This window comes from Ctenopharyngodon idella, chromosome 11 (assembly GCF_019924925.1).
Source record: "Ctenopharyngodon idella isolate HZGC_01 chromosome 11, HZGC01, whole genome shotgun sequence".
Lineage (NCBI taxonomy): Eukaryota > Metazoa > Chordata > Actinopteri > Cypriniformes > Xenocyprididae > Ctenopharyngodon > Ctenopharyngodon idella.
This window is the reverse complement of record NC_067230.1, coordinates 15472691-15493086: the sequence shown is the minus strand read 5'-3', so window position 1 is coordinate 15493086 and position 20396 is coordinate 15472691. Positions and strand designations below refer to the sequence as shown.

Here is a 20396-nt window from a genome sequence, read left to right as displayed (position 1 = left end):
GTGGACAGACAGCAGTCCATCACAGGGCTCACGCACACATTCACTCCTACAGACAATTTTGGGCCCTATTTTAACAATCTGAGCGCATGGCGCAGGTGCACTTAGGGCTTGTCTTTTCCTAGTTTAACGACGGAAAAAATGGTTGTCGCACCAAGCGCATGGTCCAAAAGGGTTGTACCTAGGCTCTTTTTTGGGCATAATGTGCATTAAACCAATCAGAGTCTCATCTCCCATTCCCTTTAAAAGGAATTGCACCGCTTGCACCATGGCGGATTTGCTATTTACATGCCGGAATTAATTTAATATTTTTAATATTTGGCATGTTTGTGTGCTGCTGTGCATCCCTGTGTGTGTAACAAGCAGAGTGTATGCGCGTTGTGCACCCACCTATAGGTACGTATTATTAATGTGCACTTTAAAAAAATAAAAAAATACTGCACCATTGACTTTAGACCAGGTTTTTGTTGGTCGTTTTCTGTTGCCTCAAAATAGCAACACGCCAACAATGCACCTTGTTTTCAGACCGGCACACCCATGGGCGAACAGATGGGCACGAGTGCATTTGCTATTTAAACAATGTGGCACAGGATGTAAAAATAACTGCGTCAGGCTGAAACTAGCAAAAAACACTTGTGTTGCGCCTGGTGTCGCACTGCGCCGGGTGTATGATAGGGCCCAGTGTGTCTCCAATTCACTTATGTCTTTGGATTATGGAGGATCATGCAGAACACAGAAAAAGGACTTCTGGCTCAGTAGGGATTTGAACTGTGTGCCTTTTTGCTGTGAGGCAGCAGTGCTTCCCACTGAGCCAACATGCCACCCCTTTTTAAATTACTGAATAAAATTATTTTTTAATTCCCCACCATTTTTCATCCGATTATTCAAAGAAACAATCAACAGAATAACAACAGCCCTACATCTGTACTGTCCTATTCAATGAAGGCAAAAAAGGCCAAAAAATACAGCTTGAAAAAAAGTGAAAAATAACATTTGTGTGGAAATTAATTAGGAGCTCTTTATTAGGGCCCGAGCACCGATGGTGTGAGGACCCTATTGTAATTGTTCGGCCAATTATTCTTTTTCTCCGAAATGAATCACATTTTTGAGGGCGACACGCTGATTCATAACGCTCCGAAGCTTCATGAAGCAGTGTTTTGAAATCGGCCATCACTATATAAGTCATTATTTTGTTTTTTTGGCGCACCAAAAATGTTCTCGTCGCTTTATAATATTAATATTGAACCACTGTACTCACATGAACTGATTTAAATATGTTTTTAGTACATTAATTGATCTTGAGAGAGGAAATGTCATTGCTGCCTATGCAGGCCTCACTGAGCCATCGGATTTCAACAAAAATATCTTAATTTGTGTTCTGAAGATGAACGAAGGTCTTACAGGTGTGGAACGGCATGAGGGTGAGTAATAAATTACATTATTTTCATTTTTGGGTGAACTAACCCTTTAACATGAGATTGGCAGAAACTGTGTTGAATCTTTTGCTCCCTCTAGTGGTTGTTTTTCAATTAAACAGCATTGGAAGTTCGGTTTAGACCACGTGTCAAACTCCACTCCTGGAGGGCCACTGTCTTTCAACAAAAACGCCTGTCTGGGAGTTTCTAGTAATCCTGAAGACCTTGATTAGCTGGTTCATGAGAGTTTAATTAGAGTTGGTGCTAAACTCTGTTGGACAGTGAACTGATTTAGGTGATAGGCCTGACCAAACAACTCAATATAAACAGGCAAAGATGCAACACAGTCTGAAGTAAACAGCACAAACCTTTATTTTTATAAGTTCACTCATTTTCACAACATAGACAGTTGATTTGGTAAATTTCACCACTGGACACTTTGACACCAAACCCCTTATTGTAAGTACAGTACATTTACTACTGCATATTAGTGTTTTTTTCCCCTTGTACATTACACTCCGATTATCAGAAAAAAAATTACAATGGAAAGCATGAAAAAAAAAAAAATCTGTATAATAATGTAGGAAATGGAGAAACTCTTAGTGATGATAAACTGATCTGAGCGTGGAGCGACTACTTTACATGGTGAGCTGTGATGTTAATAAAGATTCAATCATATTATCTTCTCATTTCTGATTTCCAGGGCCTTGAGAGGGGCTCACTAAGATCCTCTATCTGTTTGCTCATTGGACCTAGAGGAGAGGGACCAACCTACAAACAATTTGTCCTGGGCCTCATGGATTTTAGCAGATATCTACATTATACTTTTTTTTTTTTTTTTTTTCAGCATGATTTGAAGTTTTAAAGAAAGAACAGCATTTGCCACAAATACAGTCAAGCTTTTGAATTTCAGCAAACCAGCTCCACGGTAGATCTGCCTGCTTTGGTTTACAACAGTACTTTTCAACTAGGATTTAAACCACTTTTTCATCACATCCTACAAAAATGTTCTGTTTATGTTAACAGAATGATAAATAATCAGCAACACATGAAAAGGTATTTTCTTCAATATTGCTCTGTAATAAAGTGACATTCATTCACAAGCAGGCATACACAACAGCAGGTAAAGAACACCCTTTATATCCTCTTTTTGTGTTTTTTCTTAATATCACCTAGATTTTTTTAAAGCCTAGAATTGATACAACACAGTTCACACATAAAACCAAAGACTCAAATGTATTTACATTAAGTTTTCACTAAAGGAAGACAGAATAGCAAAGGAAAGATGCAGGAATAATCAGGGAGGGTTTTACACATGTAAACGTTAATACTCGTCATGGACTCTTTTTTTTGTTTTCTTTTTGTCATTTTGCATTATAGTTGCAGGCCTGGTATTATTACACAGAGCCACATAAAATCTTTCATAGGACATGCCAGTCTAGAAAGTCTTCATTGGAAAATTTCAGTCAAATCTCAAAGTTTTGAGAGCGTATAAGAGTAGCATTGATAGCAAGTAGGTTGAGCTTATGGCTCTGCTGCTATAATGAAATAAGCAATAACATGGCTGCAAATCGGACTCGGGTTTTGACTACTGGACTAGACCTAACGAAGCATTTAGAAAGGAATCCTACCACTATTTGCCTAAATGGCTTTATTTCCTTCCATGCAAATTTACATTAAGGAATGTTTGTGTATGATATCTGGCTTTCAGTCCCGGGACTGAAATTACATGAGGCAAGGCAGTGAACAAGGTACAATGTCACAGATACAAATAAGCAAGGTTGGTGATGCACACTGCAAAGAATTACCATGAGAACAGCATTAATTGACTTCTATAACTTTCTTTATATTTGACCGAATTGGTCATTTTCAAAACAAAAAAAACTAAATTTTTTCGATATGTATCTCTTACTGTATCATTTAAATACTGAACTGTATTCATTATGTACACTTTTGGAATAAATATACAGAAATCTCTCCCCATTCCTCTATTTTTATATTTGTTCATAAATAAGGATATGGAAGAGTACAAGAAAAAAAAAATCATAGAATATGAAGTAAAAATGAAAGAATAACTGATTCTGTGTGCTACGGCCTAATAACACACCCCTAAAATTTAAACTTAGACCTAATCATTAAGTCTTTAAAACATAACACGGGCTTAATCAAGCCTAATCAAACCCTTAAAGGGTGCTATGGCTTTCCTTTTAAAATTTAATGGATTGCACGTTGAATAAAAGCTTGAGGTGTTAAATAAGACATCAGAGAGGAGGGGGTGTGGCCAGAGGCAGTAAGGAGAACTGAAGGTTTTATGTTTCTTGTTCTTTTTAAATACCTAAACTTGTTTTTTGTGTGTTGGTGCAAGGCAGTGCAGAAAGAGCTGTGGGATTTTCAGCAGGCGCAGTCCTGGTGCGGAGCGGCAGGCTGCTCCGTGAGCTGTGGCCCCTGTTTGGCTCCCGTCACTGCAGGATCAGCAGCATCCAGGCTCTCTGACATCTTCTCACAGATTATGTCTACCAGCCGCTCGAAGGTTTGTTTAACATTAATGTTGTCCTTGGCACTGGCCTCAAAATACTCAAAACCTGAGGATAAAAGAAGAAACCAAGTCAAGACTAAGGCCCTGTTCTAAAACCCAGTGAGCGGCGTTTTAATTTAAGCGCAATATTCAGCAGTTGTCAGCTGAGAGTTGATCATTTTTAAAGGGGTGGTATGCTGCAATTTTTACAAGATGTAAAATAAGTCTGATGTCCCCACAGTGTGTATGTGAAGTTTTAGCTCAAAATACCCTACAGATAATTTTTATAGCATGTTAAATTTGTCACTTTTTGAGGGTGAGCAAAAACACTCTGTGTGTGTGTGCCTTTAAATGCAAATGAGCTGCTGCTCTCAAGAAGAGGGCGGAGTTTCAAGAGCTCATGTTAGCACATAGTGTTAGCAGTGCCGATTACCTCACGCAGACTCACTGAAAATGTGAGAAACTGTTCAGTCTTTTATGTTCAAAACGGAGTCGGACAATGATGGAGAGACTCAAGAAGAAGTGAAAACATGTAGAATGAAACAGGACGTTTCTGAATGGTTAGTGGATAAATTTATGTAGCTGATGTGGGATATCTTAGAGAGCCAGAGAATATATGCTGCATGAAGATAGAACAATTAAAGTTTAGCTTAATCATGGTTATAACTTATGTTGCTTTTATGACATGCTATTGCATTTGTGTTACGTTCTGTATTGCAATAACATGGCCTCACCCCCTTTGTTGCGTGTTCTCAGGGGCGGGGTTTATGTAAATTTTAGGGTTTGTGATGTCACCAACCCAGGAAGAAGCTTGTTGTAGTCCCTACCAGCCGTTTGTTGTAGTCCTTAGAGAATTCTTTAAAAGAAAATATCTCCCTTTGCATTGAACTTTGAGCGTCGTAACTTTGCAGATGTTGTTTATGCTCAAACAGCAACATTACACACTAACTAAAGTTAAAAAAGTCAAATCATAATAAACCACCCCTTAAACAGTTTTTATTTTGCTACAGATGCCTTTGACAACTTTTATAACACAGATGAAGAGTCTCAAAGGTACAATGGTATCTTTGTAGAGCTCAGTTTTGGAAACAAAAGCCACGTCTACTGTCATTCCTTCTGGTGAAGCGCCAGAAACTTCCAGAAATAATCGAAAATGGACTATAGTGTGTGCTTTTTAGAGTATTACATCCTTAGCTTTACTATATGCTAACGCCAAACTCTACTGAAATCAGTTGTGATTTGTATGACGCACAGAGTAGCTATATGTGCCTATGTTCCAAATTGGTCACTTGTGGTTATACTTTAATTAGTATGCTGCTTTAGAAAGCTAGTCTCAGCCTCAGACGTCACGCCCTCAGACTGTTGGCTGAACATGTGATCCATAAAGCCCAGAACACACCAAGCCGACGAACTAGTGGCGACGAAAGCAGACTGCAGGGTTGGCTCACATCGGCAGCGTCTGGGTCCAAAGTTGCCCTGACACACCAAACCGACACTTGACACCAGACAGCCAAGTAGCACATCCATTCTGCTCCTGCGTAAGAAGAAATGCCTTTCCGTACCAGCAGGTGGCAGAAGCTGAACAGCCAATCAGAATGATCAGATGGCCTGACTGACCGAATCGGCCAAAAAAAAGCCGACGAGGACCAACTTCAGCCGGCGGTCTGGAACACACTGAGAAAACTCAGTCGGCCGACAAACAAAAACTGGTGTGTCGGCTTGGTGTGTTCCGGGCTTAAGGCACACAAAATGGGAAACACTTCAGGAGTTTTGAATTGTCATCTGATTTCTGGGAGATGTGTATGTCGCATTCTTTTACAGTCCACCTGGAAATAAAGCCATCATGATGACAAACCCCCTCATGGAAAAGGAAAGCAGTCGTGTTTTAAAACTATGACAATGAACGCTTATGATCAACTAAATTCTCGATTTTACGCTTGCACAACCTTCTTGAATGAATCATTTATAAGATGCATGCCGGTCTGTTATCATAGGCACATCAGCTTTACATTTTCACATCCCTAAACATGATGCTGAACAAAACGAACTGTGATTGGTTGCTTAACACGTCGTTCAGACGTCCTCTAGGGCAGTTCTAGACCAATGAAAGCTGCGATGGAGTCCAGACCCTCTGCCGTCAGTCTGAAGGTCTGGCTATGCGAGACTAGAAAGTAGCTGCCTATGTAGGCAGTAGACAGCGAGACAGCTTACTAGGTTCTGGAACCCAGTCCAATACAGCTAATACAAAATCAAGCCATGAAAAAATGGATACTTTCCAGAAAATAAGTCGCACCTGACTATAAGTCACATCAGGTCAAAATTGCATTGATAAGACAAATGATAATTCACATTTTATTATATTATATTATTATAAATAAAAAAAACTTCCAAAATATGATATATTTTAGCAAATACATTTTTCCCTGAAAGAATATTTGAAATGAGAGCTGTGCCAACCGCCAAACATGACTTACCGAGATGCTCGGATAGCTGTCGGCCCCTCTCAGAGGCCACCACCCTCTCATCCTCCATGTCACACTTGTTGCCCACTAGAAGCACCTGAGCGTTATCCCATGAGTACGTCTTAATCTGTGTGGACCTGTGGGAGACCAGTTACACATGATTAAACGTTTGCTTGTTAAACACATTTTCCTCTGTTGTGGCAGAATGTTACGCATGTTTAGTTAACTCACCAGTCTTGCACTGCAGCGAAAGACTCCTCGTTGGTGATGTCGTACATGAGGATGAAGCCCATGGCTCCACGGTAGTAGGCAGTGGTGATGGTTCTGTAGCGTTCCTGTCCTGCTGTGTCCTGTAAAGGAATAGCCAGTAATTCACAAGATGAAAAAGGAACATGCAAAACCATGCCATTATGATATACTACACGACATTATAATATTATTTGCAAATTTATTTTTAAATCTTTATTACTGTCCCTGGTTCACATTAGGGTCCTCTTGTGAGAAAGTAGCAGTGGCTGGGACAGACTTTAAGCATCACCTCCGCTTAAAAAGATGCAATCTAATCCTGCTTGCATGAAATAAGCCTGCTCCCGAGCAGGTTTAAGCTTACGGACCTGTTGCTATGACAGCAAGTCCAGGATGAGCGTCGAAGAACCGAACAATCCAAGATCATGCCAAATCGTCATCAATCAAATCAGCTAACTGAGTTAGCGACAAAGAACGGACCCCAGGTCCTGTGACTGAAAAACAAGCCTCAAATCATCAACCCTCCACCAGCGTGATGGACAGTTGGTATGAGGTGTTTGTGCTGATATGCTGTGTTTATTTTTCGCTAAGGGTGTGCGATATATCGTCTACGATAATATTGATAAAAAAAGAATTTGGCACAAAAGATGATGCATGCATTTAATTAGGTAAAATATGCCCATATCAATTTAAACTTATTGGAAAAGATAATTTCCGTCACTGCTGCAAACTGACCACCACACAGAATATGAATAATATTCAACACTTTAGGAGTCACCTGTCCACGTCAGTCCTAACCATATCTAGGGACTAGAATGTCATAGAAACTTAAGTACATAAATAACCACCATGCAACCAAAAATCTGGTTCATTTATGCTCTTGCAAGATTTATAAAATAAAATGATTGTAAAGGTTATTGAATTTTCTTCCACTTTTTTTTTTTTTTGAAAAGCTGTAGTTTGTGGTCAGTCTCGAGACAAGCTTTTGTTTGGCCTCCTGCATAAGTCACTGAACTGAGTGTGTTTATAATTAACAGGCTCATTTCTCTGGTGCAGTGATGCAGGGATCAGATCCTTACATGGTGGATGCTTGTTGTTATACTTGCTCTCATATTTCTTGATAGGAGGAGCTAAAACCATGGCTAAATCCTGTTTTCCTGGTTATGTGAAAAGAAAGTGCAGGGGCTCATTGAAGGCATATTCAGAGATTAAGTATCAATCGACAACACGCTGTTGATTACCACAAAAAATAATTTCAGTTTTAAGGATGACAGAACTATGAGGACATCAGCCTAGTGTAACAAATCAATAGACTAAATCCTCCGCCAATGTAACCTCCCATTCCTATAGAGACTTCATGAGGTCAAAATGGAGTCTACTGAGCAGCACTGATGCATCTATTAATATACCAAAATATCTGTGAGACCAAAAGCCTATTTTTGGCTCTTGACTCTGATACCACAGTAATACATCAGCATCTTTTCAACAATATGCTGCAATTCAGCAAAGTGTTTCTGTTTTCTATTACACTGACCCTGAACCATTTTCAAAGAGTACAGCACGGAGCATCAGGGGAAACAAGCACTGTAATGTGCCAATTCAATTCTACATCCATGCTAAGCAAATATCAAACAGTATGCAGAATACAAAACAGCACAAAATACTGAATAAGACTAGACTTTCCATTTCTAGTGTGACGAATTAACTGGAAGCAATATCAAATGAAATACCTAACATCTCTTGGGACATAACTTGATCAGACATTTTTCCACAAAATTGGATTAAAATGAAAAATAACCTCCTATATTTCCAAAGTGACAACTGCCGCCGCTCTATGAATCATGCTTGAGGTCATGTGACAACAATGTAACATAGTACTGTCTGAAATGTTTATCGTTGCATAATACTTAAAAAAAAAAAATAAATAAATAAGAAGGAGGTTGGGTGTATGCAATATATTTTGTGCAGTATTCAATAATGAATATAGCCAAATTTTCATGTCGTTTTAGAGCATATACAGTATGCCACACAACAGTATATTTTATCTATGGTAAAGATGGTGAGAGCAAGCTTTTCTCGAGCGTGTGTGAATCTGGTCAGGTCTGTGCTGCGGTCTGTGGGGTGGGGGAGGGTCGTCTTCACCACAGGGAAATTTGAGGCATTGGGGGAGGGGTTATGATACATCACAAGCGATTCTGATTGGTTACTCATAAAGCACATCAGCAAATCTCCCCAACCATACTAGCTACCGACCATCTCTCTCTCTGTTGCTCTGTAGACCATGATATTTCATTAAACCATAATGGCTTAATTGATTCCATTGGTTGATTGTAAATATTTATGTTTATGGCATTACTATATCAATTATATATATATATATATATATTTTTTTTTTTTAAATTTGTCATCCTGTTAAATGCCTGCTTTTTTTCCCTTGTTTTTTTCTTTCTGTTTTTTACTCTCAGGCTCATGATGGTGCTTGCCTATTAAGCCACAGCTCTGTTCCGGAGATTTAGATAAGATGTATGGGTCTGAAATGAGACAATCAATATAAATAAATCAATGACTCTAAACCCCAGTATAATCTCAACACATCACCTACTATGGACCTTCCAGTAATGACCTTCCTATGATGTTTATTGATCGATTCATTATTCATTCTTGAACTCTGAAAAAAAATATATATATACACCTTTTTTCTGCCTCTTTTCTTACAAAACAAGCCTTTAAAGGGTTAGTTCACCCAAAAATGAAGATTCAGTTATTAATTACTCGCCCTCATGTCGTTCCACACCCGTAAGACCTTCGTTCATCTTCAGAACACAAATTAAGATATTTTTGATAAAATTCGATGGCTCAGAGAGGCCTCCATTGACAGCAAGATAATTAACACTTTCAGATGCCCAGAAAGCTACTAAAGACATATTTAAAACAGTTCATGTGACTACAGTGGTTCAACCTTAATGTTATGAAGCGACGAGAATACTTTTCGTGCGGGAAAAATAACAAAATAGCGACTTTATTCAACAATATCTAGTGATGGACGATTTCAAAACACTGCTTCATGAAGCTTCAAATCTTTTGTTTCGAATCAGTGGTTTGGCGCGCGTATCAAACTGTCACGTGAACTATTGAAGTTTCAAAACACTTATGACGTAACGAAGCCTTGTTTACTGAAATCACGTGATTTTGGCGCTCCGAACCACTGATTCAAAACAAAAGATTCGCAAAGATTCAAAGCTTCATGAAGCAGTGTTTTGAAATCGCCCATCACTAGATATTGTGGAATAAAGTCGCTATTTTGTTATTTTTGGTTCATTAAAAGTATTCTTGTCGCTTTTTAATATTAAAGCTGAACCACTGTAGTCACATGAACTGTTTTAAATATGTTTTTAGTAGCTTTCTGGGCATTGAAAAAGGGAGTGTTATTGCTGCCAATGCAGGCCTCAATGAACCAACGGATTTGATCAAAAATATCTTAATTTGTGTTCTGAAGATGAACGAAGGTCTTACGGGTGTGGAACGACATGAGGGTGAGTAATAAATGACAGAAATTTCATTTTTGGGTGAACTAACCCTTTAAAGTGGCACAGATATGTTCCATTTATCTACGTCAGGACCCAATTACAGCTCTCAGCTCTGATGAAAAACAATATCTCACCCAGATCTGCAGCTTTATCCTCTTGTCGTTCCTGTAGATGGTCTTCACCTTGAAGTCGATGCCCACTGTGCTTACAAATGCAGGGGTGAAGGAGTCATCTGCATAACGAAATAGAAAGCTTGTCTTCCCAACGCTGCTGTTCCCGATGATCAGGATTTTGAACATGTAATCAAAGTTCTGGTCGGAAGACTCCTTTTGTCCATAACGGTTATCTGTAGCTGAAGCCATCTAAAGGATGTAGAAAAAAAAAGAGCCTATGCATCAACTTTTAACCATTCTCGTCTGGCTGATTAACAAAAAAAAGTTTCCAAATCTACAATAAACACTGTCAGAACATACAAACATTATGTTTTTAAATATTGAATACTGAGAGAAAAATGCATATGCTGCCTTCTGAATTCTATTTAATCTTATAAAACGGTTAGTTCCTGTCCTTGATTCTAATTGGTCAATAGCTTTGACCGCTTCATCCAACGGTTCTGTGCATCACTACACAACACCCTTAGCAACCACTCTTAGCAACGTAAACTGTATGTTCTCAATTGATATTGTTCATTGAAGCTTACTGTATTATGTAGAAGAGCATTGTGAGAAAGAGATCGAGTGAGCGAGTTTATTACCTGCATTCAGATTTAACATTTTCCTTCAGGTCAGTCCTATGTTCATAATAAAAAATCTGTTTAAATGTCCGATGTATTATCTTGTCCTTTTAACATTTAAGGGGTTTTCCCGTGACTGACAGCGCTAGTCAAAGCATTTGTCAGTTGCGTCTTGTTCCGTGTTCACAACAATTCAGTCTTTTCAATGTAAAAGTCTTCTCTACTGACTGACACACTCATAAAGACAGTCTTTGCCGCCATCTAATGGCGTAATAATGTAACTTCTGTTGTTGTTCACAGTCAGGGACTATTTTTTATGGCGGAAGGAAGGCTTTGGTGAAAGTTTACTATTAATATTTGTATTGTGTGGTAATCGTTTTATAAAAGCAATAAGGTACTCGAGGCTAGTTCTGTATGCTCCTGCGCTTCGCGTTGAGCCTAACAACGCCCTTCAGCCGTGACTTATTCACGATACAGCACAGCATCTTGTACCTTATTGCTTACATAAAGCAGTATCGCTTGTATCCAGGGGCCAAAACTAGTTTTTTGCCACACCTGCCAAAGAAAATGTACTGCCATGCTATTTGCTTTATTTCGTTAAAAAAAACAAGCAGTTACTACAACTACTGCCTGAACGATTTGAGGAAACAAATCTAAATGTGATTTTTCTAGTTAAAATTTTCATTGCAAATTATTATGCATTTTTTAAAAGCACTCCAGGATTGCTATGCTTGTGAGTAGGGTGGCACAGTTTATCGTGAATAAGTCACGGCTGAAGGGCGTTGTTAGGCACGACGCATGACTTATTCACGATACAGCACTAGCCCCGAGTACCTTATTGCTTTTATGAAACGGTTACCAGACAATACAAATATTAAAGCCAAAAATATGTATCAATGCAACTTTCATGAAGTAAACTTTAACTAAAAGCCTTCCTTCCGCCAGAAAATATAGTCCCTGACCGTGAACAGCAACAGAAGTTACATTATTACGCCATTAGATGGCGGTAAAGACTGAGTGTGTCAGTCAGTAGCGAAGACTTTTACATTGAAAAGACTGAATTGTTGTGAACACGAAACAAGACACAACTGACAAATGCTTTGACTAGCGCTGTCAAGTCACGGGAAAACCCTTAAATGTTAAAAGGACAAGATAATACATCGGACATTTAAACAGATTTTTTATTATGAACATAGGACTGACCTGAAGGAAAATGCTAAATCTGAATGCAGGTAATAAACTCACTCACTCGATCTCTTTCCTACATAATTCAGTAAACTTCAATGAACAATATCAATTGAGAACAAACAGTTTACGTTGCTAAGAGTGGTTGGTAAGGGTGTTGTGTAGTGATACACAGATGAATACACAGTGAAGTGATCAAAGCCGTGTTTTATCGTGAATAAAACACAGCTATTGACCAATTAGAATCAAGGACAGGAACGAACCATTTATATATATATATATATATATATATATATATATATATATATATATATATATATATTGGTGGGGAAAGAGTTAAGTTTATTTGAACATAACTAAATCACTAGGAAATCATATTGGCAACGACTCCAGGGCAGATATTTTGGACAGGAAAAAGCAACTCGTATCTGCTTGAATGGGGAAATACCAAAAACGGTTTGCCAAACTCACATTTCAATAGCTTATTCCAAATCAGCAATAAAGTCTCATAAACAGTTTCTTACACTCAGATAAGCGCGGGTCTCAGAACAATAACTGTTTCTATTGGAGCTTCTAGCAGCAGCTGGTGTGATGCAACTGGCGACTGGCTTGTTTATTTAGAAGGCGGGATTTATTTCCTTGTACAAGAACAGCCATACCTTGACTACTCCCATTCACTGTAATACAAGTGAATCATCCTGGTACATACTATTTATGGTACATTTTTTTATGATACATAAAATTTTTTGATACCATTGAATTTGAAATGCATTCAACTGATATGCTTTTGAGACGACGCAGCAAGGTCTTGACAAATTTCTAGCAGTTTATTGTGTCTACCAGTATATATCGTCCTTCACTAATATGTTTTTTGGCATTATGTTGTTAGCTTAGCAACATGCAAACTGTCTCTAATGTAATAAATTATGAGTTGAATCTACATAGGGAGTGTTTCTCATAAAGAGCCCTATTTGTATGAACCATCCTGTTGCAACATTTCCTACATACAGCTGCTACCCAAGTAGTGAGCTGACAGTTTTGGAACAGAGCCATTGTGATTTAGTACATTTAGGAGCTTGCCGAAGAACAAGCAAAAGCTCAATTTCAAAATGACTGTTTATTTGGATTCACTATGGCTGAGTGAATCTTTGTCCTATCCACTGTCTGTCACTCATCTCATGAGACCTGTGACCAAACAGCAGATGTAGAGTCACCGGCTACTGAAAATCAGTCAGGCAAGAATCCTGGGACAAAAAGAAATGTCTGAGCGGCTGCCAGGCCTTGGCATTAATCTGACATTTTCTTTTGGTGTCAGATCAATATTTGGCACTGGACCTTCTGAATATAAAACAGTCTTTTTAACACCTCCATCAGAATGTGACAAAAGCGACTCATTCTGCTGTCCATCTGAAGTTCACATGAGCTGCTGTAATGATGACGAACATTATAATCAGTGATTGTATAACCTTACGGCTGTAATGGCTTAAAATATATTAAATCACGATTAATATATCTTAATGAGAAAACTATAAAAACAGAACAAGAAAATGATAATAAATAAATATCAAGTTGAATAAAAAAGGTAAAACGCAATTAAAGGTGACACATTACTATAGTAATAACAGTAAATTATGCATAATTACAAGCAACCGTAAACCAAACCCTAACCTCAACCCTACAGTAAGTACATACTCTGTAGTTGATTAATATTACTAATTACTTTTGTGTTTAATTGCACTGTAACAATGTCACCTTAAAATAAACTGTAATGGCATTAAACATTTAATTAATCATGTTAGCCTGTTAACTTTGAATTATCACTAATTACTCTTTTCTGTAAAACAAGTACCAGGCCGGATATTGAAGGTGAGCAGAGAAGAAAGTTAAAGAGGGCAAATGTAACATGAGCTTACACACTGAACATATCGCAATGACTCAACAAAGCTTGGAAGATCGGATTGGGATCAACTGAAAAGCAATAATCAGATCTTACGGATGTCTGACAGACACATTTAGGTACGGTGTGCAAGCATGTTTACATTGACAAGGACAGATGTTTGATTCTTATCTTGCTGTCCCAGGAAGGTTTTACTTTAAATAGGGACTAATCGGCCATTCCAGCCTAAAGGGTTAGTTCAACCAAAAATGAAATTTCTGTCATTACTCACCCTCATGTCGTTCCACACCCTTAAGACCTTTGTTCATCTTTGGAACACAAATTAAGATATTTTTTGATGACATCTGAAACTTATATTCTCATCCATAGACAGCAATATAACAGATACTTTCAAGGTCCAGAAAAGTACTAAAGACATTGTTTAAAAAGTTGGTTCAACCTTAATTTTATGAAGCGACGAGAATACATTTTGTGCGCAAAAACAAAACAAAAAGAATGACTTTATTCAACAACATCCTCTTCTGTGTTATTCTCATAACGTTGTTTTCATTCAGCGCTTTCAGGTTCTACGTCAGAACGCCGACTCATTATTGGCCGGCTCCTGCGTCAGTGTCACACGCATGCGTCGTGCTGATCACGTGATCAGCTTTGGCCAATACTGAGCCAGCATTCGGACGTAAACACGGAAGCCTTCACTGCGCCAACTATGTAAGGATAACGACAGGGAAGAGAAGAGATTGTTGAATAAAGTCGTTATTTTTGTTTTGTTTTTGCACACAAAAAGTATTCTCGTAGCTTCATAACATTAAGGTTGAACCACTGCAGTCACATGACTGTTTTAATGACGTCTTTAGTACCTTTCTGGACCTTGAAAGTGTCGTTAAATTGCGGTCTATGGACGAGTCATCATTTCTGGGTGAACTAAGTCTTTAAATTAAGCTAATTCTGACAGGGAAAGACCAATGTTCGTCTCAAGTCGGTCGTGTCATACACAAACACAGATGCTGGAATATATTCCAAACAGCATACTGTCATTACTATTCCTGCAGAATGTATAATACGCAGCTAAGTATGCATATTTTCCAAATGCATTGAATATGACCTGCAACATGTGCAGTACACAATAAAACGCACAACTTTACTGTATCAAATAAATACAATGCAAGTGACTTGACTTTCCATTTTCCAATTTGTGATTAACCACAGACATTTTTTTTTTTCCTCAACCTTGATTCATTATTTTATCATCATTACAAGCCCTTAATAGTAGATAGCTAAGAAGGATTGCATGCCCAAATCGCAGATGTGCTTTTGTAACAAAAACATTGGATTTTATGCAAGCTACAGCTGTATACATGATTCCTATTTCTTTATATTATGTCCTGTATTCAACACACCCGTCTGCAACCATTCAGGTGTACAGACGGTGTTTAATATTATTCTGAACATGTGTTGACAGGAGTGTTTGTGTGTACAGTATTAGCAATGCTGCAGTCTTGGCTTTGGATGGGCAGCTGAATCCTGCGCCGAGTCCTTATCTGAAGAACTATATCTTAGAAGTCTGTACATCAACACAGAACTTCAAAATATGGTGTCACTTCGTTCTCATGATTTTTTTTGTTGTTGTTTTTTTAAGTGTAATGTAGTTTTTATGGTCACTTCATTATTTTTTTCAGTGTTAATCAATGCAAGAAAAGTATGGTGCTTTAGTAGATTAGAAACACTGGTAAGCTTCATCATTTAACTGTAAAATTTCAAATGTAAAGTAGTTCACCCAAAAGGGATGGTTCACCCAAATTAAACGTTGGTAATCAAACAGTTGACGGGAGCCATTCACTTCCATTGTAGAAAAAAAAAAAAAAAAAAAAAAAAAAATACTATGGAAGTCACTGGCTACCCTCAACTGGTTACCAACATTGATTAAAATATCTTAATTTATGTTCTGAAGATGAACGAAGGTCTTACGGGTGTGGAACAACATAAGGGTCAGTAATTAATGACAAAATTTTCATCTCTTTAAAGGGTTAGTTCACCCAAAAATGAAAATTCTGTCATTAATTACTCACCCTCATCTCGTTCCACACCCGTAAGACCTTCGTTCATCTTTAAAACACAAATTAAGATATTTTTGATAAAATCCGATGGCTCAGTGAGGCCTCCATTGCCAGCAAGATAATTAACACTTTCAAATGCCCAGAAAGCTACTAAAGACATATTTAAAACAGTTCATGTGACTACAGTGGTTCAACTTTAATATTATAAGGCGATGAGAATACTTTTTGTGTGGCAAAAAAAAAATCAAAATAACGACTTTATTCAACAATATCTAGTGATAGGCGATTTCAAAACACTGCTTCATGAAGCTTTGAAGCTTTACGAATCTTTTGTTTCGAATCAGTGGTTCAGAGCGTGTATCAAACTGCCAAAGTCACGCCCCCCAGGGGTGAACCATTGAAATTTCAAAACACTTATGAAGTAACAAAGCCTCGTTTACTGAAATCACATGACTTTGGCGCTCTGAACCACTGATTCGAAACAAAAGATTCGTAAAGCTTTGAAGCTTCATGAAGCAGTGTTTTGAAATCGCCCTTCACTGGATATTGTTCAATAAAGTCATTATTTTGTTTTTTTGGCGCACAAAAAGTATTCTTGTCACCTCATAACATTAAGGTTGAACCACTGTAGTCACATGAACTGTTTTAAACATGACCTTTCTGGGCATCTGAAAGTGTTAATTATCTTGCTGTCAATGGAGGCCTCACTGAGCCATCGGATTTTATCAAAAATATCTTAATTTGTGTTCTGAAGATGAACGAAGGTCTTACGGGTAATTAATGACAGAAATTTCATTTTTGGGTGAACTAACCCTTTAAATAGGGAACTATTTGAGTGGACGTTATCGAGTGCACTCATTCAATCCCATAAACGCACTGCAATAATGAATCTACAACCGACGCTCAACAGCTGAAGAATACCCATAATGCACTGTGAGGGTCACCCCGAATGAATTCCTGCCAGAAGATGGTGCTCGCAGGCAGCTGAATCATCCATTTTCCAAACCACTGGTCCAATGCGGGTACAGCGTAATATCATACTGGTATTTACAGCAAGCACAAATGACTCAAAACGGCAGCCCTTTCGGCGCACTCAGTGTGTGAATTCACTCAAGTGAACTTGAATGAGGGTATAGGGGGCGATTTCGAACAAAGCCTATGTTTATTACTGTATCCCACAATGCAAAGCACTTGACCTTATATTTCCAGGGTGAAACTGAATTCAACATGTCTTCAGTCATTATTTCTACAGACCACTTAATGTTAAAGTTTACCACAAAATAAAAGTTCTTTTCATTTACTCACCTTCATGTCATCGTCTGTGGTACACAAAAAGAAAAAGTTTTAAAGACTGCAAGTTACTCATTTTCATGCATTTACAATGAAACGGGAGTGTTCCATGGAAGAAAGTTACCAAGTTTGGAAAAACATGAGGATGCTACTGAATGCCACATATTAGGCATCTATAAAGTATATACTCTGCAGTACTCAGTAGTAACCAGTAATTCACTCTGAACAGAGACATTTGGAATACTGTGACAAAAAGCTCATTGGGATTGGAGATGGGCATCGTATTCCACTTCAGGGCAACATGATCTTTAGATAGAGAACGCAAGGATGGTTAAAGAGAAAACAATGTTCCTTTTCTAACCTGTCAAAAACACCACAAAAAACTATAATACAACCTTTAATTCGCTTCATCTATAGCTTTAACCTGGTTCTTAGTGTTCATCACAATCAAAATAATTTCCACCAGACACAGCACAGACTCAACAAAAAGTCTTCTCCTCAGGAGACCCTGGAAGCTGATCTACGATTCAGCACACCACGTCTGGTGTGTCGGAAAGATTCGCAGAACACCAAAGCATCCTAAAGTCAGCATCTCTCCTGATAACAGAGGGCTCGAGCAGACTAAAAATAGAGGCTAACTTTTAGATCAGATGCTCTTTCAGCCCAACAAAAGCAGACTGCCGGACTGCCTTGGGGAGGGGGACTGAGCACATCTTTATGGCTATATATTGTTGAAAAAAAAAATGTTTTTCAGCAGCAGTTACACTACAGGAAATGTTCAGGCTCTGCTCTGGACTAGAGACCTGCTTTTCTCTTCCTTTAGACTCAAATCCTCAATAATGCAAAAGAAATCGAGACTGACAGCTCTAGTGGACACTGTGGTTAGAGCTGCTCTATCCAAGAACCAATCATGGCTGATTTGTTTCAAAATCATCATTTAAGATAACACTGCTGAAAAATAAAACATCTTAAACCAGCCTAAAATGGTTTGCTGGTTTAAACAGGTCTCACAGACCAGCAGGAAAGAGCACAAAACCCCTCTGAACCCAACCAAATGACCAGATTGGGAGACAATCAACCAGTTTAGGCTGGTTTAAAACGTTTTAAGCAAAGAATAAACGAAGCAACCTAATATATACAGTCTAAAACAAGGACAGAACCACTAATAACTGCAGTTTTGCTGAATTATGGAGGTAAATATCCTAGACTAGAGCCACAAAACGCGTGCAATATCTTGAATGGGTCCATGAGACATGTAGCCTAATGTTATACTAGTATATTATAAAGTATAGACCTATATTATAAAAGGAAAATTATACCCAACAAAAGAAGAAAAAAAAATCAGTGCATCCTTACATAATAGGAAACAGCACATGTACATGCAACACTGCTGCTGCGGAGGATATTTTCACCTGATTCACCATCTTCTGGGATGATGCTAAAGAACAACGATCATGAATTCATTATTCTCGTTTAGATATAAAAACAAAAAGGCAAACAATCACTCGAATCCGTGCAATGTAATGCCATCGCTTCAAAGGCTATGTGGCAGATCTGTCTTTCATGTTGAGTATAAATAGAAGCATAGGATGCGCGATGTCCATGTCAAATGAAGGTTATACTTCATGCAAACAGCTCATTTTTCGCACCTTCCCAGTGACAAACACACACACATAAACTAAGACTGCGGTTTATTTCGCGTAAAATGTTTAAAACGCACATTACTGCCGTTCTCTTACCGTAAAATCCGTTTTAAGCGTCACTTACGCCAATACTGCGCCTTTTCCAACACCTGCAGACAATTTGACGTCACTTGAAAGACGTGTGACGCCAAGAGGGGGCGTGGTCAGATCTTTGATTGACGGCTCTGAGAACTAATAAAACAGGACGTGAAATATTCAAGACGCTTTAAAACCTACATCATTCATTATTTAGGAGCTTGGCTTCGGTCTTTCCATAATTAATCGATTAAAATGGCTGACACAGGGATTTGTTTACATTAGAGGTGCAGGTCAGTGTCCTTTTCGTCACACTAATATGTAACCAATGTTTGACTCATGTTGTAGTAACAATAACTGTGGTAACTATTGTATTTTGACCATAACATTGGTTAGCATGGGTATGTTTTCCCCTAAGTAGTCTTGAATAAAGGGTACAATGCAATAATTTCTTGACAAAAGCATAATAATAATAATAATAATATTTATTATGTAAGTTATTTCCTCCTAATAATAATATTATATTATTTATTTAGGCTATCATATATAATAACAATTTAACTATAATAATATACATTATTCTTTTATTGTATTGTATTTATTAAACCATTTAGCGTTATTTTAGCGCCATCCAGTGTTCAAATTCACGTTAAATCAAATACAAGAATTCTTAAAATGTAAACTTGTAACTTCATTCTTCATTTTCCCCAAAAAATGGACTAAAAATATTAATGTTTCATCTTGCACTCAAGGACACATGCAATATTTTGGCCAATCAAATGCTTTCTAGAATGAGAATCTGTCTTTCTTATGCTGTTTACCACCAAGGAGGACTATAATACCTGGAGAGACCTACAGATTTAACATTCCCATTCATCTCAATGGCTCTGAAATACACAGCCTGCACAATGGCATTATATTATATTATAATCAATAGTCGAGGCTAACCAGTCAAATTGCACCTCCCTGTGGACTTTACGTGTTCTCGGCAACTATTTTATTTATAAATTATTGCTTAAAACACAGAACCACACAACAGAACAGTTACTGTATTTTTTTATTGGCAATTCAGAACAATCTGAATTAAAAATTAAGTTTTTTTTTGGCTCTGACAGTGAAGAACACAAACACACTGTGATCACCTTTATCTGAAACATGTGACCTCAACCTGTAAACATGTAATACTAACATACAGAGGACACATATAAACTTAGCACATTATTACAGAGAAGAGGACGCAGTTTAGTTAATATCATACAACGAAATTCATTTTAGACACTATAAATGTTTCACAGTCACTGTTGTAATGGCACTGAAGCTAAAGGGATGTGCTTTAAGGCTGTATACGCTTTGATTT

At 37.8% G+C, this 20396-nt stretch overlaps 2 protein-coding genes across 2 annotated transcripts in view; both read right to left on the bottom strand.

Annotated features, from left to right (window-relative positions):
• Window positions 1–20396, bottom strand: part of ranbp3a (RAN binding protein 3a) — a 386526-nt gene that overhangs the window by 34584 nt on the left and 331546 nt on the right. The gene's annotated exons all lie outside the window — the stretch shown is intronic.
• Window positions 1762–19215, bottom strand: rab3ab (RAB3A, member RAS oncogene family, b). The gene is made up of 5 exons (XM_051912718.1): window positions 19061–19215; window positions 10297–10524; window positions 6621–6739; window positions 6402–6526; window positions 1762–3994 (listed from the first exon to the last, which is right to left on the bottom strand). Exons 2-5 carry the CDS (start codon window positions 10522–10524, stop codon window positions 3804–3806), a joined length of 663 nt encoding a protein of 220 aa, XP_051768678.1. The 5' UTR covers window positions 19061–19215; the 3' UTR covers window positions 1762–3803.

Coding starts and splice junctions, on each gene's coding strand:
- rab3ab (XM_051912718.1), bottom strand. CDS start 10,524: ATGGCTTCAGCTACAGATAACCGTTATGGACAAAAGGAGTCTTCCGAC. Junction 6,740..10,296: donor GGATAAAGCTGCAGATCTGG/GTGAGATATTGT, acceptor ATTCCTTTACAG/GACACAGCAGGACAGGAACG. Junction 3,995..6,401: donor ACAGCTATCCGAGCATCTCG/GTAAGTCATGTT, acceptor TTTTATCCTCAG/GTTTTGAGTATTTTGAGGCC.